Source organism: Pelophylax lessonae (assembly GCF_965119305.1).
Source record: "Pelophylax lessonae genome assembly, chromosome: 1".
In the NCBI taxonomy this organism is placed as follows: domain Eukaryota; kingdom Metazoa; phylum Chordata; class Amphibia; order Anura; family Ranidae; genus Pelophylax; species Pelophylax lessonae.
In genome coordinates, this window is record NC_138768.1 from 442161975 (window position 1) to 442182118 (window position 20144).

Below are 20144 nucleotides of genomic sequence, written 5' to 3' on the forward strand. Positions count from 1 at the left end.
CTCTTTTTCTTTAGACAGATAGAGATTTCGTTTGGTGGCATTTAATCACCACTGGGGTTTATTTTATGCTAAATAAAAAAAAAAAAAAAACCACAAGCCCCCACACAGACAGCAGACGTTTTAGTTTTATAAGATTTTGCAAATAATGGGATTTTTGACTTACGGTAAAACCCATTTCTCTGAAGTTCATTGACGGACAAGCTCCTAATTCTTCCTAGGACACTAGACAGGAAAAAGCTTGACTTAGCCTATGAGCAGTCCCAGTGGATATACACACACTCAGCTAGAGACACTCAGTTTTGTTAGTGTCAGAAGGCAGACAACTCCAGAGGGGTGGGTGCTGTGTCAGTCAATGAACATCAGAGAAAATGGATTTTAAGTCAAAAATCCCATTTTTGCTTTCGTTCATTGAATGACCGCTCCTGATTCTTCTTAACCATTGGGACGTTGCAAAGCAGTGTTAAACATGAGGGGTGGGAAAAAAAATTCAAGGCTAACCATAGCCAACCAGGTAACAGCTCAACCATAAACTGGAGCTCACCTGAAAGATAATATACCCTCGAAGAGGACCAGGTCTTCTAAACAGCAGCCAGCAAAACCTTGTGGCCAAAAGAAGCAGATGCCAACACAACCACTTTACAAAAAACTTTGTAAAAGCGTGCACCGCCGATCAGGTGGCCGCCTTGCAAAACCTGCGTCACTGACAATTGAAGACAAAGCCCAGGAGACACTAAGCGCCCTAGTAGAGTGCGCCTAAACAGGGAAAGGAAGAACCTGACCCCTGATGCAATAGGCCTGAACCACCGTATGTCTGATCCATCTGGAAATGGTCCCAGAAGAAGCGGGCAACCCTTTGAGGTCCGTCCTAAAAGACTTACTAAAAGTTTCCTTCAGATGTTTAGGCCTGGGACACAGGGAAGGCAACACAATGTCTTCATTTAAAATGACAGTCAGAGACCACCTTAGGAATGAATGAGAGAAGCAAAGCGCCACCTTATCCCTGTGAAGCACCATAAGGTGGACAGGATAACGCCGTCAGTTCCGACACCCTGCATGCAGAGGTGATAGCCACCAAAGGCAGCCACCTTCTGGGGCAGCTTAACAGGGAAACTTCCTGAATATTTTCAAAGATAAGCTTCAGTAGAGCTGAAAGCACCACATTAAGATTCCAGGGTGGCAACAGAGCCCGCACTGCAGGAACCAAATTTTGGACACCCTGAAGAAAAGGTACGCACCAGGAAGTGTGTTGCCAAAGGTCGCTGGAAAGAGACCGCCAAAACCCGCTATCTGGTCCTTGATGGTACTCAAACCCCCCGTTGAAGGAAGGTTAAGACTAGATCCACCGAGAAGGAGCGAGGATGAACCCCAAGAGACACACACCACGTAATGCAAGTCTTCCACGTAGGATGGTAGTTCTTCCTAGAGGCAGATTTTCTTAGCTTTTAACAGCTTAGGAATCACAGATTCAAACAAACCTCCCCCCTTCAGCACCTGGCATTTAAACAGCCAAGCTGGTAAGGCCAGTGAATAAAGCAGGATGGAAGATTGGTCCTTGGGAAAGCATATCTTCCCTGAAAGGAAGTCCCCAAGGAGCATCAGTGACCAGCAATACCAGATCGGCATACCAAGACCAGCGAGGCTAGTCTGGAGCCACAAGAATGACCGGAATCCCTTCTGTCTGAATCCTGCACAGGAGTCATGGCAGAAGTTTGAGAGGGCTGGAACTAATCAGTCAGCCCATCTTAGAATTACTGAGCCGCCAGACACTTCTTGCACCCCTTGGTGATTGACCGACAATGGCCGTGGCATTGTCCAAATTAATTCGTACCCGACACCCCTGTAGACGATTGTCCAATGAGCCAGAGAGTCTGATCACTTGGAATTTCAGTACACTAAATAGTCAGTCTGGGCTCTGCCAGAGTCCAGACCCCCTGAGCATGTCTGTGCTGAGGACGCCTCCCCACCCAGACAGGCTGGCATCTGTGGAGACAACCGTCCAGTAAAGGAGGAGAAGGATTTTCCCTGTTAAAGTGCCAGAGTGAAGCCACCTCTGACCCATTTTACCAGCATCTCTTTAGCAGAGATCTTGTGTGGAACTGCGTAAACAGACCACCTCAACAGTGAACACCAGCAGGCCCAGCATGCACATGCAAGCCTGAAGGGATGAAAGTCTGCTGAACAGAAGCTTAATTGTCCTCTTCAATGTCTGGAGTTTTTCACGAGGAAGAACAGTCTGGCTGAGGCCAGAGTCCTAACCAAGTATGACACTTTGTGGACAGAACCAAAATCAGACTCCTGAATGTTTAGGATCCCAGAGTTTGCAGAGCAATCTCCAGACTCTGCTTGCAGAAAATCGTCCAGGTACCCCAGTACTGCGATCCTTCGCTGACTCAAACAAATGCCAGCACCGGGGTCTACACTCCTGGAGGTGTGCGATCAAAGGTCAGCGCCACAAACTGATAATGCTCCTCATCCTTGATGTCAAAAGCAGCGAGTACAAATCCCCAATGTAGGGAAGCCACTACCATGTGAATGGACTCCATGCGGAACTTCTATACTCGCAAAAAGCAGCCAGATGAGCTGGCTTTGCCACATGCTCTTAAGGGGGGTTGGTTGCTGCTAACCAGTTTTTCCCGGGTGTGAAACAGGCGGGGGGGTTTGAGCAGGGTTACTTGCCACCTGGGGGTTAGTGATTAGGGCAGGGATGTCCTCTGGGCTCCCTATGGAGGTTGTTGAGCTGGGGGAGCAGATGTTTTTTACCATCCAGTGGTATGCCCCTCGTGCGGCCAGATTCGGCCACATATTTAGGCTGCAGTTTTGCGGCCTACTCATTGGAATCTGTGAGGCAGCCCATGTGAGGATGGCTGAAGCCACTGCCTCCCGTTTGGGCATCTGCCTTCCAGCAATTTTTCTTCACCGATGTGTGCTGATGGGGTTGCACTGCTGAACTTCACTGATAATCAGATAACCGATGTTCAGGTCTCTGATCATCAGTGTAAACAATGTACTCACAAAGACAGTGTGGAAAGGAATGCCGATAACCGGCAAGTTTACATTTGACCAGTGCCACTGTGATTGGTCCTTTACAGCCATCTGTGATCCCATGGACTTCCTCCCAGAACTGGAGCGCCACGCTGTAGCCATCTTTCGGATATAGAGTGGAAGGGAAGTGGTTAAGGAAGACTGTTAACCAACTATTGAAACTCCTACTTTAACTGTACTTCTACTAAAACCCATTTAAAACAGCACATTTTTAGGACAAAGCAACATTCCCTTTAAAGCCCACTCCCTGACCCATTTATGCTTCCACTATTGCTTTACAATCCTAACCATGTACAAGTTCTCTATTGCAGATTACACAGTTCACTGCGGTGTCCTTTTTCAGGTTCACAAAGCTATTCCATAGCCTTGACTGCTCAGGCCTAAGGACTGCATCCTGTGGAGGTGGATGCATGCTCCCCCATACCTGGAAGTACTGAATATTTGCCAACAGCTGCTACAGAGGAAGGAGTAAGGAGGAAGGGAATTATAAGTGGGTTGGTGGGTGAACAAGAGAATGTAATTTTCCCCATTACAAGTGATAGGCTGTCTCTAACCTGCAGAAAGTTGATGCAACTTCCTGCTGATATACAGAACACAAATCCAGACTAGAATGACTTGAAGACTGCAGGATTTAAGAGAACGATAAGAAAAACATGAGAAATTAATTTTGGGAGAGAAGTGACATACGTTTTGATTTACACAGAAAGACAGACATAAAAACATGTGTTCCTCACATAAACATCAAACTCCTGTTGTAAGAACTTCACTTCCGAGCCAAGCCACTTGAATCCGCAAACAATAGGAGAAAGGCATTCAAGACTTGTGTCCATTATTTAGATCACGATACTCAAAAAAGGCACACATACACAGTTCAGGGAAACTATTGAGAATATTACCTTGTCCTGACAAGCCATTTCACAAGGCAAAAGCCGTTTGTCAACAGACCCCATGGCTTTCTCCACAGTCCGGATAGCTCTGACCAGCTCAGCCAGTTCACTTGGCTCCAATGAAGCCTGATGGTCATTTCCTTTCCAGGTCTTATCTAGAGTTACATGGCGTTCAACTACTTTGGCACCCATGGCAACAGCTGCAACTGTAATGGCAATACCAGTTTCATGACCGGAGTATCCAATAGGGATATCTGGGAAGGCTTTCTGGTATCCCTAAAATAAGGAAAAAAAAACTCTTTAAAGTGTGTACCCAAAGACATAATGCATATTATAGTTAAGAGTTATACAAGCCCGGGGATGTACAATCTATGGGTTGTGGCTCCAAGCAATATGGAAGACAATTGCCATGTGTTTTTACAATAGGCAGTGCTGTAGTGTCAGAGAACCATACATATCCAAACAATTACATCTGGTAGAAGATCAGTTAAATTTTTTTAAAAAAACATACATTTTGCTTTAAAGCCACCATGATATTTTTTACTAATCATACTTATTTCTAACATGAAATACAGGCCCTCCAATATGCAAGTATAACTAAAGGCAACACTTATTTGTAGCATTGGATGGAGGGGAGACGGATTAAACGCCCCCCTCAGTTTTTAATGCCGTATGTGCCCCGTTGGGGAGATTCACCTTATTTGTCCTGTTTACCATTATCATTGAAAGTGAAATTAAGAAAATCCCACATTTTGGATTGTCCCCAGAAAAGTAATAGAGGGGAAATATTCCAATGGGGACACAAATGGAATACACATTTTCTTCAGGACAAATAGGGTTGTCTTGATAATATTGTTTTACACAATATATATATATATATATATATTTTTAGATGCATCTAGAGGCATTTCTACTTTGTCTTGTGTTAAGATAAATGTTTTTTTTTTATAATTTGTACAATTTATAATGCTAAAACTATATTACTAGTACAATATATTGCAAAAATTTACAAAATGAAATTAAAGGAATTGTGTTCAAGTTTTGAGCAGACATTGTGATAGGCCAGCTAACTTCTGAATTTCAGGTAACCTGAATTTCTGATGCTCTGTAAACCATGAATTGGGGCTCTTTCACACGGGCGATCCGATCAGATCCGCCTGTCAGTTTTTTAGGCGGATCTGATCGGATACTCCATGCAGCTCTATGGGGCAGCGGATGTCAGCGGAGACACCTTCACTGACACCCGCTGCCATCCGGATCTGGTCCGTGAAATCTGGACGGATGGAAACCCTATTTTTCCATCCGTTCAGGGATCGGATCGGATGAGAGCGGACAGGCGGTCCGCTCTCATCCAATCCCCCATAGAAAGCAGCGGGAGCTGTGACACCTCCCTCTCCGCACTGCAAGCGGAGACGGAGCCGTCATCCGCCGGCTTAGCGGGGGATCGGCGGATCGATCCCCGCTGAGCAGCACGGATCCGCCTACGGAGGCGGACCGTGTGAAAGAGCCCCAAGAGCTTGGCTTTTCATGAAAGCACAAATCAAATAATCTTTAAATTTGGGCAAATATTTACGTAAAGTGGAGTAGGTGTCAAGTGCTGCATTAAATATCTTTGAATGCAGATCCCATGGTCTCCTTAAAATGTTGCTCTGCTTCATGACTGAATAAGAAACGGATTGCAAAAGATGAGAAAACAATGAAAAAAAGATCCCACACCTGTATTACACGTAGATTGACATCCTCTGGGAGAAGGGGATATGCACTAGTACACTGCAGTATACAGAAGTTTGGATTGATTGGTTTTACAAGTTCATAAACTCGGCGCATGGTATCCATTGACTGCATGCCACTTGAAATTACCATAGGTCGACCTAAACAGGACAAGAAAAAAAAAAAAAAACGTATACAGTGAGGTTTCACAAGATTTCCCAGTGTAATGAGGTTAATTTTTAGCATTTGTTTCCTTGTACTTGCCTGCTCTGTGCAATAGTTTTGGACAGAAGAGCCCCAATTCTCTTCTCGGGTCCCCCGCTGGTGCTCCTTGCTCCACGCCATGCCTCGCCCCGCTGAGTGCCACCCAAGCAAGCCATTTGCTATGGGGGCACTGGTACATGCTCGCTTCCAAGCCTCGCTCTGAGCATCCATAAGACCTACAGCGCGGGACTCTGCCCCTTCATCATTGACTGGGATTGACAGCAGCAGGAGCCAATGACTCCTGCTGCTGTATCTGAGCCAATAAGGAATGAGAGACCCTCGGCTCTTGTGCACATTGCTGGATCGAGATGGGGCTCACATATGTATTGGGGGGGTTGTGGAGAGGTTGGCATGCACGGGAAGCTGCATGTAGGTGGTTTACTTTACTGCATAGATAGAAGCAAGGTAAAAAAACTGCCTTCTAACTTGATAAAGGGCTAGACTTACTCTTGAAACACTGCTATGTGAAAAAGGCGCTCAACTGTTTTGTACTGCCATGCTTTTGCAATAAAGTGAAAGCTTCTAAAAAGAACAGTCTTGTGTGCAGACGTACTATGCGTTTGCATATCAAGTCAAATGTATAGCAGATACCACAATGTATCTAATTACTTTGAATGCACTTCCAGCTGCCCTAATCCAACATAAAAGCCCAAAGAAATCCAAGGTACTGTTGGATAGCGGGCACACATGTACAGGTCTCTAGCCTTTTACATTCAGAAGTGGGTGTCACATTAGCCAATCACCAGGCTCAAGTTCTTTCACACAGGAGTGTGTCAATCTGTACAACAGATTGGGTGATGGCAGTTAAAGATCGATGTAGGCAGCTGCTGTACAGTGTCCACATTAGTATACCTTGTGTCCACATAGTACAGGTTTTAAATGTATGGTATAAAGTTAGAGTCTAACTTTTGTTCATAGGTGTTCCTGGGAAAACCATGGTCATCCCCCACAGCGCAAATTCCCTCTGCTAGTGTCACACAGCATGGCTCTGCCCTGTCCCCTGCTACCTTATCACTTGCTGTGATTGAGAGTTTGGCTGCTATGGAGACACTCATGCATGCTTGCTCCCAAGCCCTGCTCTGTGTGTCCATAAGACATGCAGTGCTTAAGCCCTGCCCCTCACCACTGGTTGTGATTGACAACAGCAGTAGGCGGTCTGAGCCTAAGAGGATGGAGAGAGCCTCGTGCACAGAATTGGATTAAGATCAGGTAAGTATAAGGGGGGGCCATGCAGAGGATTTTTTTTTTTTTTTTTTTTTTTACCTTAAGGCATAAGGTGAAAAACCTTCAGCCTTTACAACCTCTTTGACAGTATAGATGCCACTTTTTTGGAAATCTTTCTAAAGCATTGCCAAACGAATGCACAGTGTAGTGTACTTGACATTGGTGTTTGCCTAAGAAATGTCACTTTCAACATGCAAACTTTTGCAAATCTTTATATGCATGGAAAATGTTAAATTCTTGAGAAAATGTGCATAACGTTCACTAGTTACCTTCAGTGGTTTGGGTAGTCTTTGCATCAGATACTGCAGTGCTTTTTTGCACAATATTTATGTGCCCCCCCCCCCCCCACATTTGTAAAAAAAACCTTCTATTACAGGTGCTCCCGAACACTGCAAATGCGTTTTAAAGAGAAGTGTTTTCTGTCCAAGGTGGCAAATGAGGGGTCTAATTTCAGTACTTGTGAATGCATTCAGAATGACTGTAGAAGTATTTTAAGCGAATCTCAAATGCAAGCTGAGCGCATGTTTACCCCTCTACGAAGGCCACAAACATAAATCAATGTAGTTTGTTTATATCAAAGAAACTATTGCCTAGGAACAGAACACAGATTGGTTTTACTTGTTGCCTGGAGTAACTTCATGGTCTCCCTGTTTATGAGCACTAGGCAGTCAAGCTGCTTTTCCTTAGCCAATGAAAAGAAAGAAGATTTTACCAACCTTTCTGGGCTGTCTTTTTTAAATAGATCAGATTATTTGTGTCCCCTGATCCAACTTTAAAGAATGGAACTCCCAGTTCATGTAGAAATTCCACTGCCATCTGAAACAGAAATAACTGCATGTAACTTTTCGTACACAGATGCGTCGAACCAGGTTTCTGCTCTGGCTGCTGTAGCGGCTTTCATTTTTCTGCCCTGGACTTCATTTATGTTCACACATTAAAGTAAAACATTAGGGTTTGGGGGAAGGGGCGTTTGGGTAGCCCCAGCAACATGAGGGAAGTAGAACTTCCGCTTTTATCACCTAGGCCAGTGATGGCGAACCTTGGCACCCCAGATGTTTTGGAACTACATTTTCCATGATGCTAATGTCCTCTACAGTGTAATTGAGCATCATGGGAAATGTAGTTCCAAAACATCTGGAGTGCCAAGGTTCGCCATCACTGACTAGGCAATCTGAGCAGAATTGGGAGCAGGTACCTGTCAAAAGTAGATACCTGCCCCCCCCCCCCCCAAAAAAAAAAAAAAAAAAAAAATCCTGCATCTTTCACTATATAGTAGTTCTAAAGCGAGCAAAAAAGCATGCCAAGATTGGCCCTTAGCATTTGTTGGAATCAAAATCATCTCCTGCCAGACTCAGGGCAGATCAACTTTATGCCTGGGATGCTGGAGGATGGCAAAAAGATCAACTGCCACAACATTGGTTTGCTTCCATGTAATCCTGACAGCACCTTTGTTTTTTTCAGGGTTAAGCCTCGTACACACGCACCGATTGTTGGCCGACCGATCGGCCGTCTTTTGTCCAGTGTTGTTGTGGTTGAAATGTGCTCTAGACTGCACACGAATTTTGTCGGCCAACAACCAACTACAGAAGTGATGTCATGTTCTGGTTAACTTTCCGTGTGTTTTCTATTCTCTGAGCATGCCCAGTCTTGCTCAACTGATTTTTGTCTGCCGAAATCTGTACTGACTGAGGAACAATCGGCCGTTCTGTTGATGGCCACCAAAAATTTTATAGCATGCACACCAGATTTTGTTCGGCCGAAAAGTCGCAGTCGGTTGTCGGAAGCATCATACTAACAAGCCGATAATCGGGCGGCGGCCGAAAATTCACGGCCAACAATCGGTACGTGTGTACGAGGCATTAGTTCTCAGCGCTACACCCAGGTAGAAGATAGACTAGACTGATAGGTCTGTCAGAAGGAAGATACAATGAAATAAATTTAAGAATCTATGGGCGGGGTTAGGCACAGACATAAAATTAGTCCAAATGGTTGGTATAGGAAAACTTCTGTAACTGATATATTAGCGGCCATTCCAACTTTAGAACAGAGCCCAAAATTAAAATCCAAGCAGCTGTTGGAAAGTCCAGTGCAAATATGGCTTTAAACAAAACTCAGTTTTAATGACTATTCTTTATTGTAGTCTTACCTCATCCATTCCAGAGGCTGTGAAATAAATGCCTACTTCCTTTGCAAACTTTTGTAGTTCCCGATATTGATCATGGCTGAACTCCAGGTGGCGCTTGTGTTCTCCGTATGTCTTTCCCCAAGAGTGTGGAGACGTGTATGCCCTTTCCAAGGCTTTTTTGTTGAATTTGTGCTCTAGTTCACTTTTCTGGAACTTTGCACAGTCTGCACCACAATCCTAAAAAGACAACATACATATATTAAAAAGGAAAAAAAAAAAAAAAACACTGAAGTGTACAGCTGAGAACAGGATCAGATCCTGAAAACTAACTAATTCATTCTGAATACGAATACATGATTTTTTGTACATGCTTGCATCTCTACAAGACACTAGTGAGATAACCAAGACTGTACACCTACCATAGCAATTATAAGGGGCACCACTCACTGGATTTTTTTTTCTCAGGTGGATAGCAATATTCTATACGCTCAGGTCAACACCTGGAACTACAGCAATATGTCAACACTGAAGAGTCTACAGTACCCAACCTACAACTAAAATATCACTTGCGTTGACTGTAAAGTATAACCGTGCCAAAAAAAAAATTTATATCCGTTGGGTAAGCCAAGTTTAATTCTCCACTGGGTCAAAGAAAGGGAAGGACTCATTTTCATTTGTCAGGGGCCTGGATTTATTCCATACAGATATGAAGTAGCTTCTGGAATACTAGTATGTGTAAATATAGGATCTTGCTTACAAGATAATCTTGATAATCCAGGTCCCAGTCATGATACAGGGCAGTGAAGCATGGACACCGATAGTGGGCAATACAAGAAAAGCATCTGCTAAATTACAACATGACCTGTACTGCAAATGCTTTAAAGCCTACAGTCCTTTATTTCAAAATGTGAGTTACATTAAAGTAGAACTATTAGCAAACCCCCCCCCCCCCATATTAGACAGAGCAAGGGAAAGGTTATACTATAACCCCAGTCAGATTTTTCCTCACCATCTGTGTCCCTTTGCGGAGATTTCCTTTTACTTCCTGTCCCAAAGCCAAACCAGAAGAAGTGAAGAAATCCCTGCAAATAAAAAGGCATTCCTTGGGGACACCCACCTACCAGAAATAGTGTCCCCATTGGAAGATTTCCCCTCTGTTCTGGGGACAACCCAAAAATGAGATTTGACTTACCGTAAAATCTATTTCTCTGAGGTTTATTGACAGACACCGCTTTGGTATTTTTTACCATTGGGTTATGCTGTCCCCTACAGGAATAGGACACTAGGCACAAAATTCTGGCTACACCAATGGGCAGTCCCAGGGGGTATACACCGTCCCTGCTATAGCCAGTCACTTTTTTTTTTACAAGCAGTGTCAGGAGAATTATAACTCCACACAGAGGGGTGGGTGCTTTGTCCGCCAATGAACCTCAGAGAAATGGATTTTATGGTAAGTCAAAAAATCTAATTTTTTTTTGTTCATTGACGGACACAGCGTCTGATATTCTTAACCAGTGGGATGGCCTAAATCAGTGTTAAACATGAGGGGCGGGAAACCACAATAAACATTAGCCAACCAGGGGCTCAACCAAACTGGAGCCCACCTGAAAAAAACATACACCCTCAAAGGGGGATCAGGTCCTCTTAAACAGCAGCCTGCAAAAACCTTGCAGCCAAGGGAAGCATCTGCAGATGCCAACACATCATAAAACTTTGTAAAAATGTGCACCGACGACCAGGTGGCCGCCTTGAAAACCTGCGCCACTGGCACCTGATGAAGAAATGCCCAGGAGGCACTAAGCGCCCGAGTAGAGTGCGCCTTGATAGGGAAAGGAGGAACCTGACCCCTGATGGAATAGGCCTGAACCACCGTCTGAGCTATTTAAAAATGGTCGCAGAGGAAGCGGACAACCCTTTACGAGGCCATCCATGAGCACAAAGTCTGATTTACTGAAAGACTCCATAGCTGCCAGGTACACCCTAATTACCCGGACCACATCCAAGGCAAATTCCTTAGGATGTTTTGGCCTAGGACAGAGGGAGGGCAACACAATGTCTATATATTCACATGAAAATCAGAGACCACCTTAGGAAGGAATGATGGACAGGAGCAAAGCCCCACCTTATCCCTGTGAATCACCCAATAAGGTGAACAGGATAACACCAGGTCCCACACCATGCGGCAGAGGTGATAGCCACTAAAAAGGCCACCGTCTGGGACAGCGTAAGCAGGGGTAACTCCCGAAGATTCTTAAAAAGGAGACTTCTGGAGAACAGAAAGTACCAAATTGAGGCCCCAAGGCAGCAAAGGAGAGCACACTGAAATTACCAAACACCCTGAAGAGGTATGGACCAGAGATGTAGCCAAGGGTTGTTGGAAGAAAACTGCCAAGCCAGACACCTAGCTCTTGACTGTACTCAAGGGCAACTTCTGTTCAACCCCAGTTGGAAGGAAGGTCAAGATCCGAGCTACGGAAAAGAGCGAGGAGGAACCCAAAGGGATTTAACACCATGCAATGTACATCTTCCACGTACAATGGTAGATCTGTCAAGAAGTAGATTTCCTAGCTTTTAACAGCGTAGGAATCACTGATTTAGGCAATCCCCTATCCTTCAACACCTGGCTTTCAACAGCCAAGCCATCAAAGCCAGCGACTGTAGAGTAGGCTGGAAGATTGGCCCTTGGGACAGCAGATCCTCCCTGAGAGGAAGCCTCCAAGGAAACGTCAGCTACCAGCTGCACCAGGTTGGCGTACCAGGACTAGCGGAGCCAGTCCAGGGCCACTAAAATGACCAGAATCCCTTCTGCCTCGAGCCTGTAGAAGTCTTGGCAGAAGCTTAAGAGAAGGCATAAAATCAGACAATACTGACCCCACGGGGCCACCAGCGAGTCTGTCAGAGGATCCCGTGACCGAGCCATGAACCTATGTACTTACTGTTGAGCCGAGACCCCAACAGATTCACCTCGGGGATGCCCCACCGGAGACACAACTGAGGAAACTTGTGGATGAAGAGACCATTACCCCTGGTCTAACGCCTGCCGACTGATGTAATCTGCCTGCCAATGTTCCACTCTGAAAAAGCGAACGGCAGGGAGGGCTGGAACGAAAACGTTCTGCCCACCTGAGAATGCCAGCTACCTCCAGAGCCGCCAGGACACCCATCCCCCCTTTGGAGGAGATTGACAAAAGCCACAGCCATGGCATTGTCTGATTGAATGCGCACTGGACAGGCTTGTGGATGATCCATCCAATGTTCCAGGCAGTCTGATCGCATGTAACTCAGGACATCAAGCAGTCTGGATTCTTCCAGGGTCCCCTGAGCAGAACTTATGCCGAGGACGCCCCCCACCCGGACAGGCTGGCATTTGTGGTGACCAGGGTAGGAAGAAGGATTTTTCCCCACCGGAGTGCTGGGAAACAGCCACCAAATCAGTGACTCTCATACCCTGGCTCAGCTGGACTTGGTTGTCCAGAGACTGCGGATTCTCGACCCATGTGATGAGAATCTCCCGTTGCAGGGACCCAGCATGGAACTGCGCAAACCGGACCACCTCGAAGGTTTGACACCATCGGGTCCATTACCCACATACAAGTCTGGAAGGATGACCATCTGCTGGTCAGCAGGAGATGAACTGCATCCTGCAGTTTGAAGTTTGTTCGGAGGAAGATATACTCTGGCTAAGACCGAGTCCAGAGTCAGCCCCAGTTAGTCTAGTTTCATAAAAAAGGGACCAAGGCTGACTCCCGAAGATTTAGAATCCAGCCGAACTCTTTCAGAGTTCGCAGGGTGATCTCCAGGTTTTTCCCCCAGCGCAGCAGAAGGAGACTGCTCGCAGAAGGAGATTGTATAAATAGCCCAGTACCGCGATCCACCGCTGGCATAACAATGCCAGTACCGGGGCCAACACTAGTGAAGACCTGGGGAGTGGAGGGGAGACCAAATGGTAATGCCCCAAACTGAAAATGTTCCTCTTCAACTGCAAAGCAGGGGAAGCGGTGACCAATACATATTGGAATGTGAAGGTAGGCATCTTTGAGGTCTATGAGGCAAGAAAATCCCCCTGATGCAGAGAAGCCTCCACTGTGCGAATGGACTCCATCCTGATGTTCTGCACCCGCACAAAGCGGTTCGGCATCTTGGAGGTCCAGGATTGGACGCACCTTGCCCTCCTTCCTGGGAACTGTAAACCGGTTGAGTAAAAACTCCTGAAAATGTTCCACAATCAGGACTGGGATTATCACCCCTTGAAGCAAAAGATCTTGCCCTGCCCCAAAGAGGGCCTGTAAGCAGAATGGGCACGTTGGAAGGAAAGAACCTTTCCGGAGGGCGAGCAAGAAATTCAATCTTATCCGGATTGTAGGACTTTGTGGACCCACTTGTCATGTACCAGGGAGGTCCACGGGTCTGGGAACCAGTGAAGACATTGCCCCCCACCCCAGATACAGCTTCATGCTAGAGGAGCCTCGTCTGTGGGTCTAGAGAAGCCCGCTCTCAACTTCCCAGAGCACTGGGATCTATCTGAGGAGGCCCTGAAAGGCTTTGATCCCTTGTCAGTCGTTCCTGAACTTTGAGTCGAAAAGGAGGGCCCACTTCTGCAACAAGGGTCCTTGCCCTTAGTAGCCTGTGGAAGAAAAAAAAAAAAAAAAAGGTACTCTTCTCTCTCTCCTCCCCCCCCCCCCCCCCAGGAGACCTTTGATGAGGTCATCCAGGGTAGCTCCAAACAGGCAATCTCCATGAAAAGGGAAAGCAGCCAGGGCTTTTTTTTTTTTTTTTTTTTTGTAAGGCCGAAACCAAGAGCCGAACCATTAGGGGAGCTGTATCCAAAGATGCAGCACAAACTGCAGCCCCTAGACCTGCTAGCTCAGAAAAAGCAGGTGGGAGCGGTTCTCCCTCCAGGTCACAGCACAAAAGCTTAGCCCACTCAGTTTGCAACACCAGAGCAATGGTGAACACTGGCCTCAATGCCGAGCCAGCCAGGGTGAACAACAATTGACAATTGGCCTTTAACGATCAAGTGGGGAGATGTGCTCCAAAGACTCAATTAGCCACCAGGGGGACCCACAGAATAAGTGTAAAAACACTGCTAAGTGACACCCCCACTGCACTGGCAGCACCTCCTGGTCACAAGCTACAAGCACCAATCAATCCTCAGCAGAGGGAGAGGACTCCACCAGACTCACCACCCGCAGAACCAGGCACCGCTAGTCCCCAGGAGAATCTGCACTGCACATATGCGATCAAGAAGTAAAAAATATCCAGGAGTCAGCACTAGGGGATGAGGAGGAGCTCCCACTGCCTAAAACACCGCCCTTGGGCTCCACTGTCATGATTGCCACTTTTTTGAATGGCAGACCACCGCAAAATGGCTACAAGAAAATGGTGGTCCCACAAGGCTCTCGGGGACCCAGGAGGTATCCCTAGCCACAGGACAGGCACAAGGTAGGATAGGAGCCCCTACCAGGTGCCACCCCCCTCTTCAACGTACACAACCGAATGTCCGGTCGCTGGCAGTGCATCCCCCAATCGCCAGCATGGCGTCCGGGCCCCAACCCCAGGGACAGACCCCAGACCCTGCAATAGTGGAGGGGGGGTGGGATAGGTGAGGGAGGGGGGGAGCAAGGAAGGAAAACCCAGGGGTCTGACCTTCCCATGGAGGGGCCCGCATCCACCCCAAAACCCTCCAGGGGAAATAGGGACAGCTACTCACTATACCAGGCAGGCACCACTCCACAGATCCTCCTCCTCTCCTTAGAAATGGGGAGGGAGGGGCTGTTGGCTAGGAGGAACACTGCAACTCAGGTCGAAGCCAGGTCGTATGCGACCTTGTGAGATATTTAACTCACAGGGCCAGCCCCCCATCCAGTGGGGCTGTCACGGCTGACCTAGCGCGGAGCCGAAGCCTGCAGACTGGGGTGACCATTGGATCTAGATTATCCAGCCCATCACCCAGTCCGGCAGTTGATTGTAGATCTCAGGTATAATCCAGGAGGAAAAAAAATTCCATCTAAAAAAATTGCCAGGAACAAAGATCCCAACAAGAAACTAGGTCCTTACTTCTGACTAGGGAGGGCTATAGCAAAGGGAGTATACCGCCTAGGACTGCCCATGGGTGTAGCCAGAATTTTTTTTGCCTAGTGACCTACTCCTGTAGGGGGCAGCACAACCCAATTGTTAAGAAAACCAGAAGCGGTGTCAATGAACGAAGGAAGTTTGGGATTTTTTTTTTACTTTGTCCTGTTTACCATTATCAGTGAAAGAGCATGTATCTCCCTAACCAGGGCACAGACTGCAATAAAAACTGGCAAGTGTTCTAATCCCTCTGCACTCCATCTTGCAAGGAGCACCAGGTCATGGCCAATTTATGGTGAAATTATGTTCTTTCCATTTCTGCATTAGGGCCCCAACAATGATCACTGGAACATTCAGGAATCTCTGTAACCAATGCCATAAGTATGTTTGGCAACAATAAGGTTGCAAAGGTCTTGAGATCTTTGCTTTTACCCATGAGAAGTTTGTGTGACACATTGGTAATGAGACTGAACCAGTGAATATCAATTTGCACTGACAAAGGGCAGGATTGCTTTTTAATTACTGACAGATTTCAGCTGAGGTCTTGGCTGTCCATGCCTTTTTTGCAATGGAGCCTGCACTGGAGGAACCAAATGTCGGACACCCTGAAGAAAGGTACGCACCAGGTAGTGTGTGGCCAAAGATCGTTGGAAGAAGACTGCCAAAAGCGGACAGACACTTGGCCTTAGATGGTATCAACCTCCAATTGAAGGAAAGTCAAGATCAGAGCCACGAGAAGGAGTGAGGGTGAACCCCAAGAGACTCACACCACACAATGTACATCTTCCACATACGATGGTAGAGCCTTCTAGAAGTAGATTCCTACACTGTTAAAAGCTAGGCAATCACTGACACAAATAAACCTCCATCTATCAGCACCTGGTGTTCTAACAGCTAAGCCAACGACTAAAACAGGATGAAAGATCGGTCCTTGAGACAGCAAATCCTCCCTGAGAGGAAGCTTCCAAGGAACATCGGCGACCAGCTGCATCAGATCAGTGTACCAAACCCGGCACCACAAAGATGACTGGAATCCCTTCTGCCCCGATCCTTCATAGAAGTCTTGGCAGAAGTTGGAGGGAAGGCGTAAATCAGACGATACGGACCCCACAGGGCCACTAGCACGTCTGTGGCGTCCTCCAGAGGATCCTTTGACCGAGCCACAAAACCTCTGCACCTTTCTGGCCACGCCGCCAACAGATCCACCTCAGGGGTGCCCCCCCACTGGAGACAACTGATGAAACCCCTCCAGATGAAGGGACCACTCCCCTTGGTCCAACACCTGCTGACTCAGGTAATCCGCCTGCCAGTTCTCCACCCTGGGAATGTGTACAGTGGAGAGTACTGGGACGAACCGCTCTGCCCACTTTAGAATGCAGGCTACCTCCAGAGCCTTCTTGCGCCCACTTGGTGAGGGACATAAGCCACAGCTGTGGCATTGTCAGATTGAATACGTATCGGACACCCCTGAAGACAAATAGTCCAATGAGCCAGACAAAGTCTGATTGCTCGGAGTTCCAGTACATTCATCAGCAGTCTGGACTCTAGGAGAGTCCAGACCCCCGGAGCACAATCTGTGCCAAGAACACTTTCCCACCCAGACAGGCTGGCACCTGTGGTGACAACTGTCCAGTACAGGGGAAGAAAGGATTTTCCTTGTCAAAGTGCTGGAGAAAAAAGCCACCAGATCAGGGACCCCCTCGTACCTTGGCTCAACAGGATCAAATTGTCTAGAGACTGAGGACTCCTGTCCCATTTCACCAGATCTCTTTTTGCAAAGATTTCATGTGGAACTGTGCAAACGGAACCACCTCAAAAAAAAAGGTAGACACCATTAGGCCCAGCGCCTGCATGCAAACCCAGAGAGATGACCATTTGCTGGTCAACAGAAGCTGAACTCCCCCATGCAATTTCTGGAGTTTTTCCAGAGGAAAAAAAACTCTGGCTGGGGCCATGTCCAGGGTCAGACCCAGATAGTCCAGACAGGACATGGAAGGAACCAGAGCAGACTTCTGAAGGCTCAGAATCCAGCCGAACTCCCAGAGTTTGCAGAGAAATCTCCAAGTTGTCCATCAGCAGTCGGAGACTCCGAAGAAGATCATCCAGATACCCCTGTACCGCGATCCCCCGCAGACGCAACACTGCCAGCACTGGGTCCGACACTCGTGAAGACCCGAGGAGCAGGAGGTGAGACCAAAAGGGTAATGCCACAAACGGATACTGCTCCTTGCCCAGGGCAAAGCAGAGGAAGCGCTGGTGACTGGCACATATTGAAATGGGAAGGTAGGCATCCTTGATCCCGACAGAAGCGAGAAAATTCCCCTGGTGTAGTGACTCCCACTACCGTACCAATAGACCCCATTCGAAAATTGTGTACCCGCACAAAGCAGTTTAGCGCCTCAAGGTCAAGAATTAGATGTACCTTGCCTTCCTTCCAGGGAACTTTAAAGAGGTTTGAGTAGAACCCCTGAAAATGTTCCGAAGTCGGAACTGGGACAGTCACCTCTTAAAGTAACAAGTCTCGCACTGCCCCCAAAGACCCTGCAAGCGATCTGGGGACAAGCACAGGTTGGAAGGGAAGAAACTTTTCGGAGGATAAGACCGAAACTCAATTTTTTAACCAGACTGAATGACTGTGGACCCACTTGTCCTGTACCGGGGAGGTACGTGGATGAGGAAACCAGCGAAGAAGTCTCCCCACCCCAGATAAGGGCGAGGGCACCTTTCATGAAGACTTGTCCGCAGGTCAGGAAGAGCCCGCTCGTGGCTTGCCAGACCAGGTTCGCTTGGAACCTCCGGTGGATGCCCGGGCTTAGATCCCCTGTCTTGAGACCCTGAGGGATGAAAGCGCCTCTTATGAGCCGAGAAGAACAGCCCCCGTCTAAGACGGGGCTCCTTACTTTTGGAAGCCGGCTGAAGAGTACTTTCCCTCCCTCCCTCCCTCCCCCCCCCCCCGATGTCCTTAACAATGTCATTCAAAGGAAGCGCCAAACAGGCGTTTCCCTATGTAACAGAACCGCAACCCACAATGTGCTTGCGTTCTTCCGTCAGAATACCGCTTCCTTCAGTCTGAACAGATATCAGATATCCTAGCCGCCCCATCTATAAAAAAAAAAAAAAAAAAAAAAAAAAATATCTTACCGAGAATAGCTTGTATAGATCTGAAACATTTATTGAGCATACTCAATATATACCACACACAAATCAGGTGACCGATTACATTAGCGTATGCAGATGACACTGTGTACAGAATTAACCTGAGCTATTTACCCCAGCCATCAGGACAGAAACAATAGGCGAGTTAATTAACAATGGGACAGACATGCTTAACAGAAAACACATCACACCCCAATACACAGACAATAGCAGACCACCAATAACAGAACGTTCATCTCTTACATTGAAGAACATGGCACAGAGGACAATGTGACCAGCTTTTTCAATGAACATGTTCAGACTCAAACAGGCCAGGAATAGCCTCCCATTTCTTGAGATATATGGTTGATAAATATTACTGTCCCATTTGAAGTAATCAAAATCATATTCTCGGTGTCCATTAAGTAGTGGTCCTTCCATTTCCTTGGTCACCCTGTGCGCCAAATAGACACAGGGTGACTTACACATAAAAGTGGGGCCTAGGGAGCTGAGAGGGATTACACAAAACTCTAAGGTAACCTGGGTTCCACAGGGCCCCCCAACCAAAGGGACTCCGGTCACACCCCACAAAATGGGAGATCAGATAAGCAAGGGAGCCGCATCCAAAAAGAGGCATCATAGAAAAACTGTAGCCCCTGCACCAACTTATCCACCAGCTCCGCAAAAAGCAGGAGGAAGCTGCGCCCCCTCCAGATCCCAGCATAATTGTTTGGCCCACTCGGTCAGAGTTTTTGCGACATCAGGGCAATAGTAAAAACTGGCTTAAGCACGACCCAGCCACCATGAACATATGGCGGGTCAGAGCCCCTCCACCTATCAGCTAGATCCTTAAAGGCCGGGGACTCCACCGGAATTAAAGGGTGCTTTACTTAACCTGGAAACCGGCAAGCCCACTACAGGTGGAACCGTTTACTTTAGCAGGGAATCCTCAAAGGATACTGCAGCGCAAAACGCTTTATCGCAAAAGTGCGTTTTGGACAGCCCCACTGTTTTGTGATAATATTGTCAAAGTATACGGGAAAGGGGAACATCTTTGCAGCCTTGGAGGGCCTGTGGGTGCCAAATGGGGCCAGCGCCGCATCTTCCATCTTTAAAGTTTCACGCACTGACAAAATCCGTTCATCCACCAGTACCTTTTCATGCGCAGCTAGAGAAGCTGTGGAATCATCCTCACTATCTGAGCACGCAGGGTGTGTGAATGGAGACCCAGAAGGGTAACTCGCATCCACAGTGGCCAAATCAGATTCAGGATCTGATGATGAGACAGATGAGGCAGGTGAGGGCGGGGGACACTTTTTGCTAGCCCGTTTGCCCAGGACCAAATCCACCTTGGACACCAAGGACTCCAGAACCGCAGTCAGTGATTGTTGGGACCCGGAGGGCCCCGCAGCCTCTGAGGGGGATCAGGTGGGGAATTGTGCTTTAGCGACTCCATTAAGGAACAGGGGGACCTACAAAAAAACGTTTTTTTAACACTGCTATGGACACCCCCCACGCCGGTGGCACTACAAGGCCCAGCACAGATGCACTATCCCTACGATAGAGAGGGAAAGAAACCCACAAAAGCTCACCACCACTGATCAGGCACTAAGCACCAAACAAACTGCAAACCATGCAGCTATCAGGAAGAGAAAGATCCAGGAGTCTGCACTAGGGAATGAGGG

General features: G+C 47.3%; 1 protein-coding gene across 1 annotated transcript in view; it reads right to left on the bottom strand.

The window, feature by feature from the left end:
• Positions 1-20144, bottom strand: part of LOC309544197 (N-acetylneuraminate-9-phosphate synthase-like) — a 93374-nt gene that overhangs the window by 48047 nt on the left and 25183 nt on the right. Inside the window, exons 2-5 of the mRNA XM_082243073.1 lie at positions 9274-9489; positions 7844-7943; positions 5646-5800; positions 3939-4205 (exon numbers count right to left, since the gene is read on the bottom strand). Coding sequence (XP_082099199.1) covers positions 3939-4205; positions 5646-5800; positions 7844-7943; positions 9274-9489 — 738 coding nt within the window. The remainder of the gene's footprint in view (positions 1-3938; positions 4206-5645; positions 5801-7843; positions 7944-9273; positions 9490-20144) is intronic.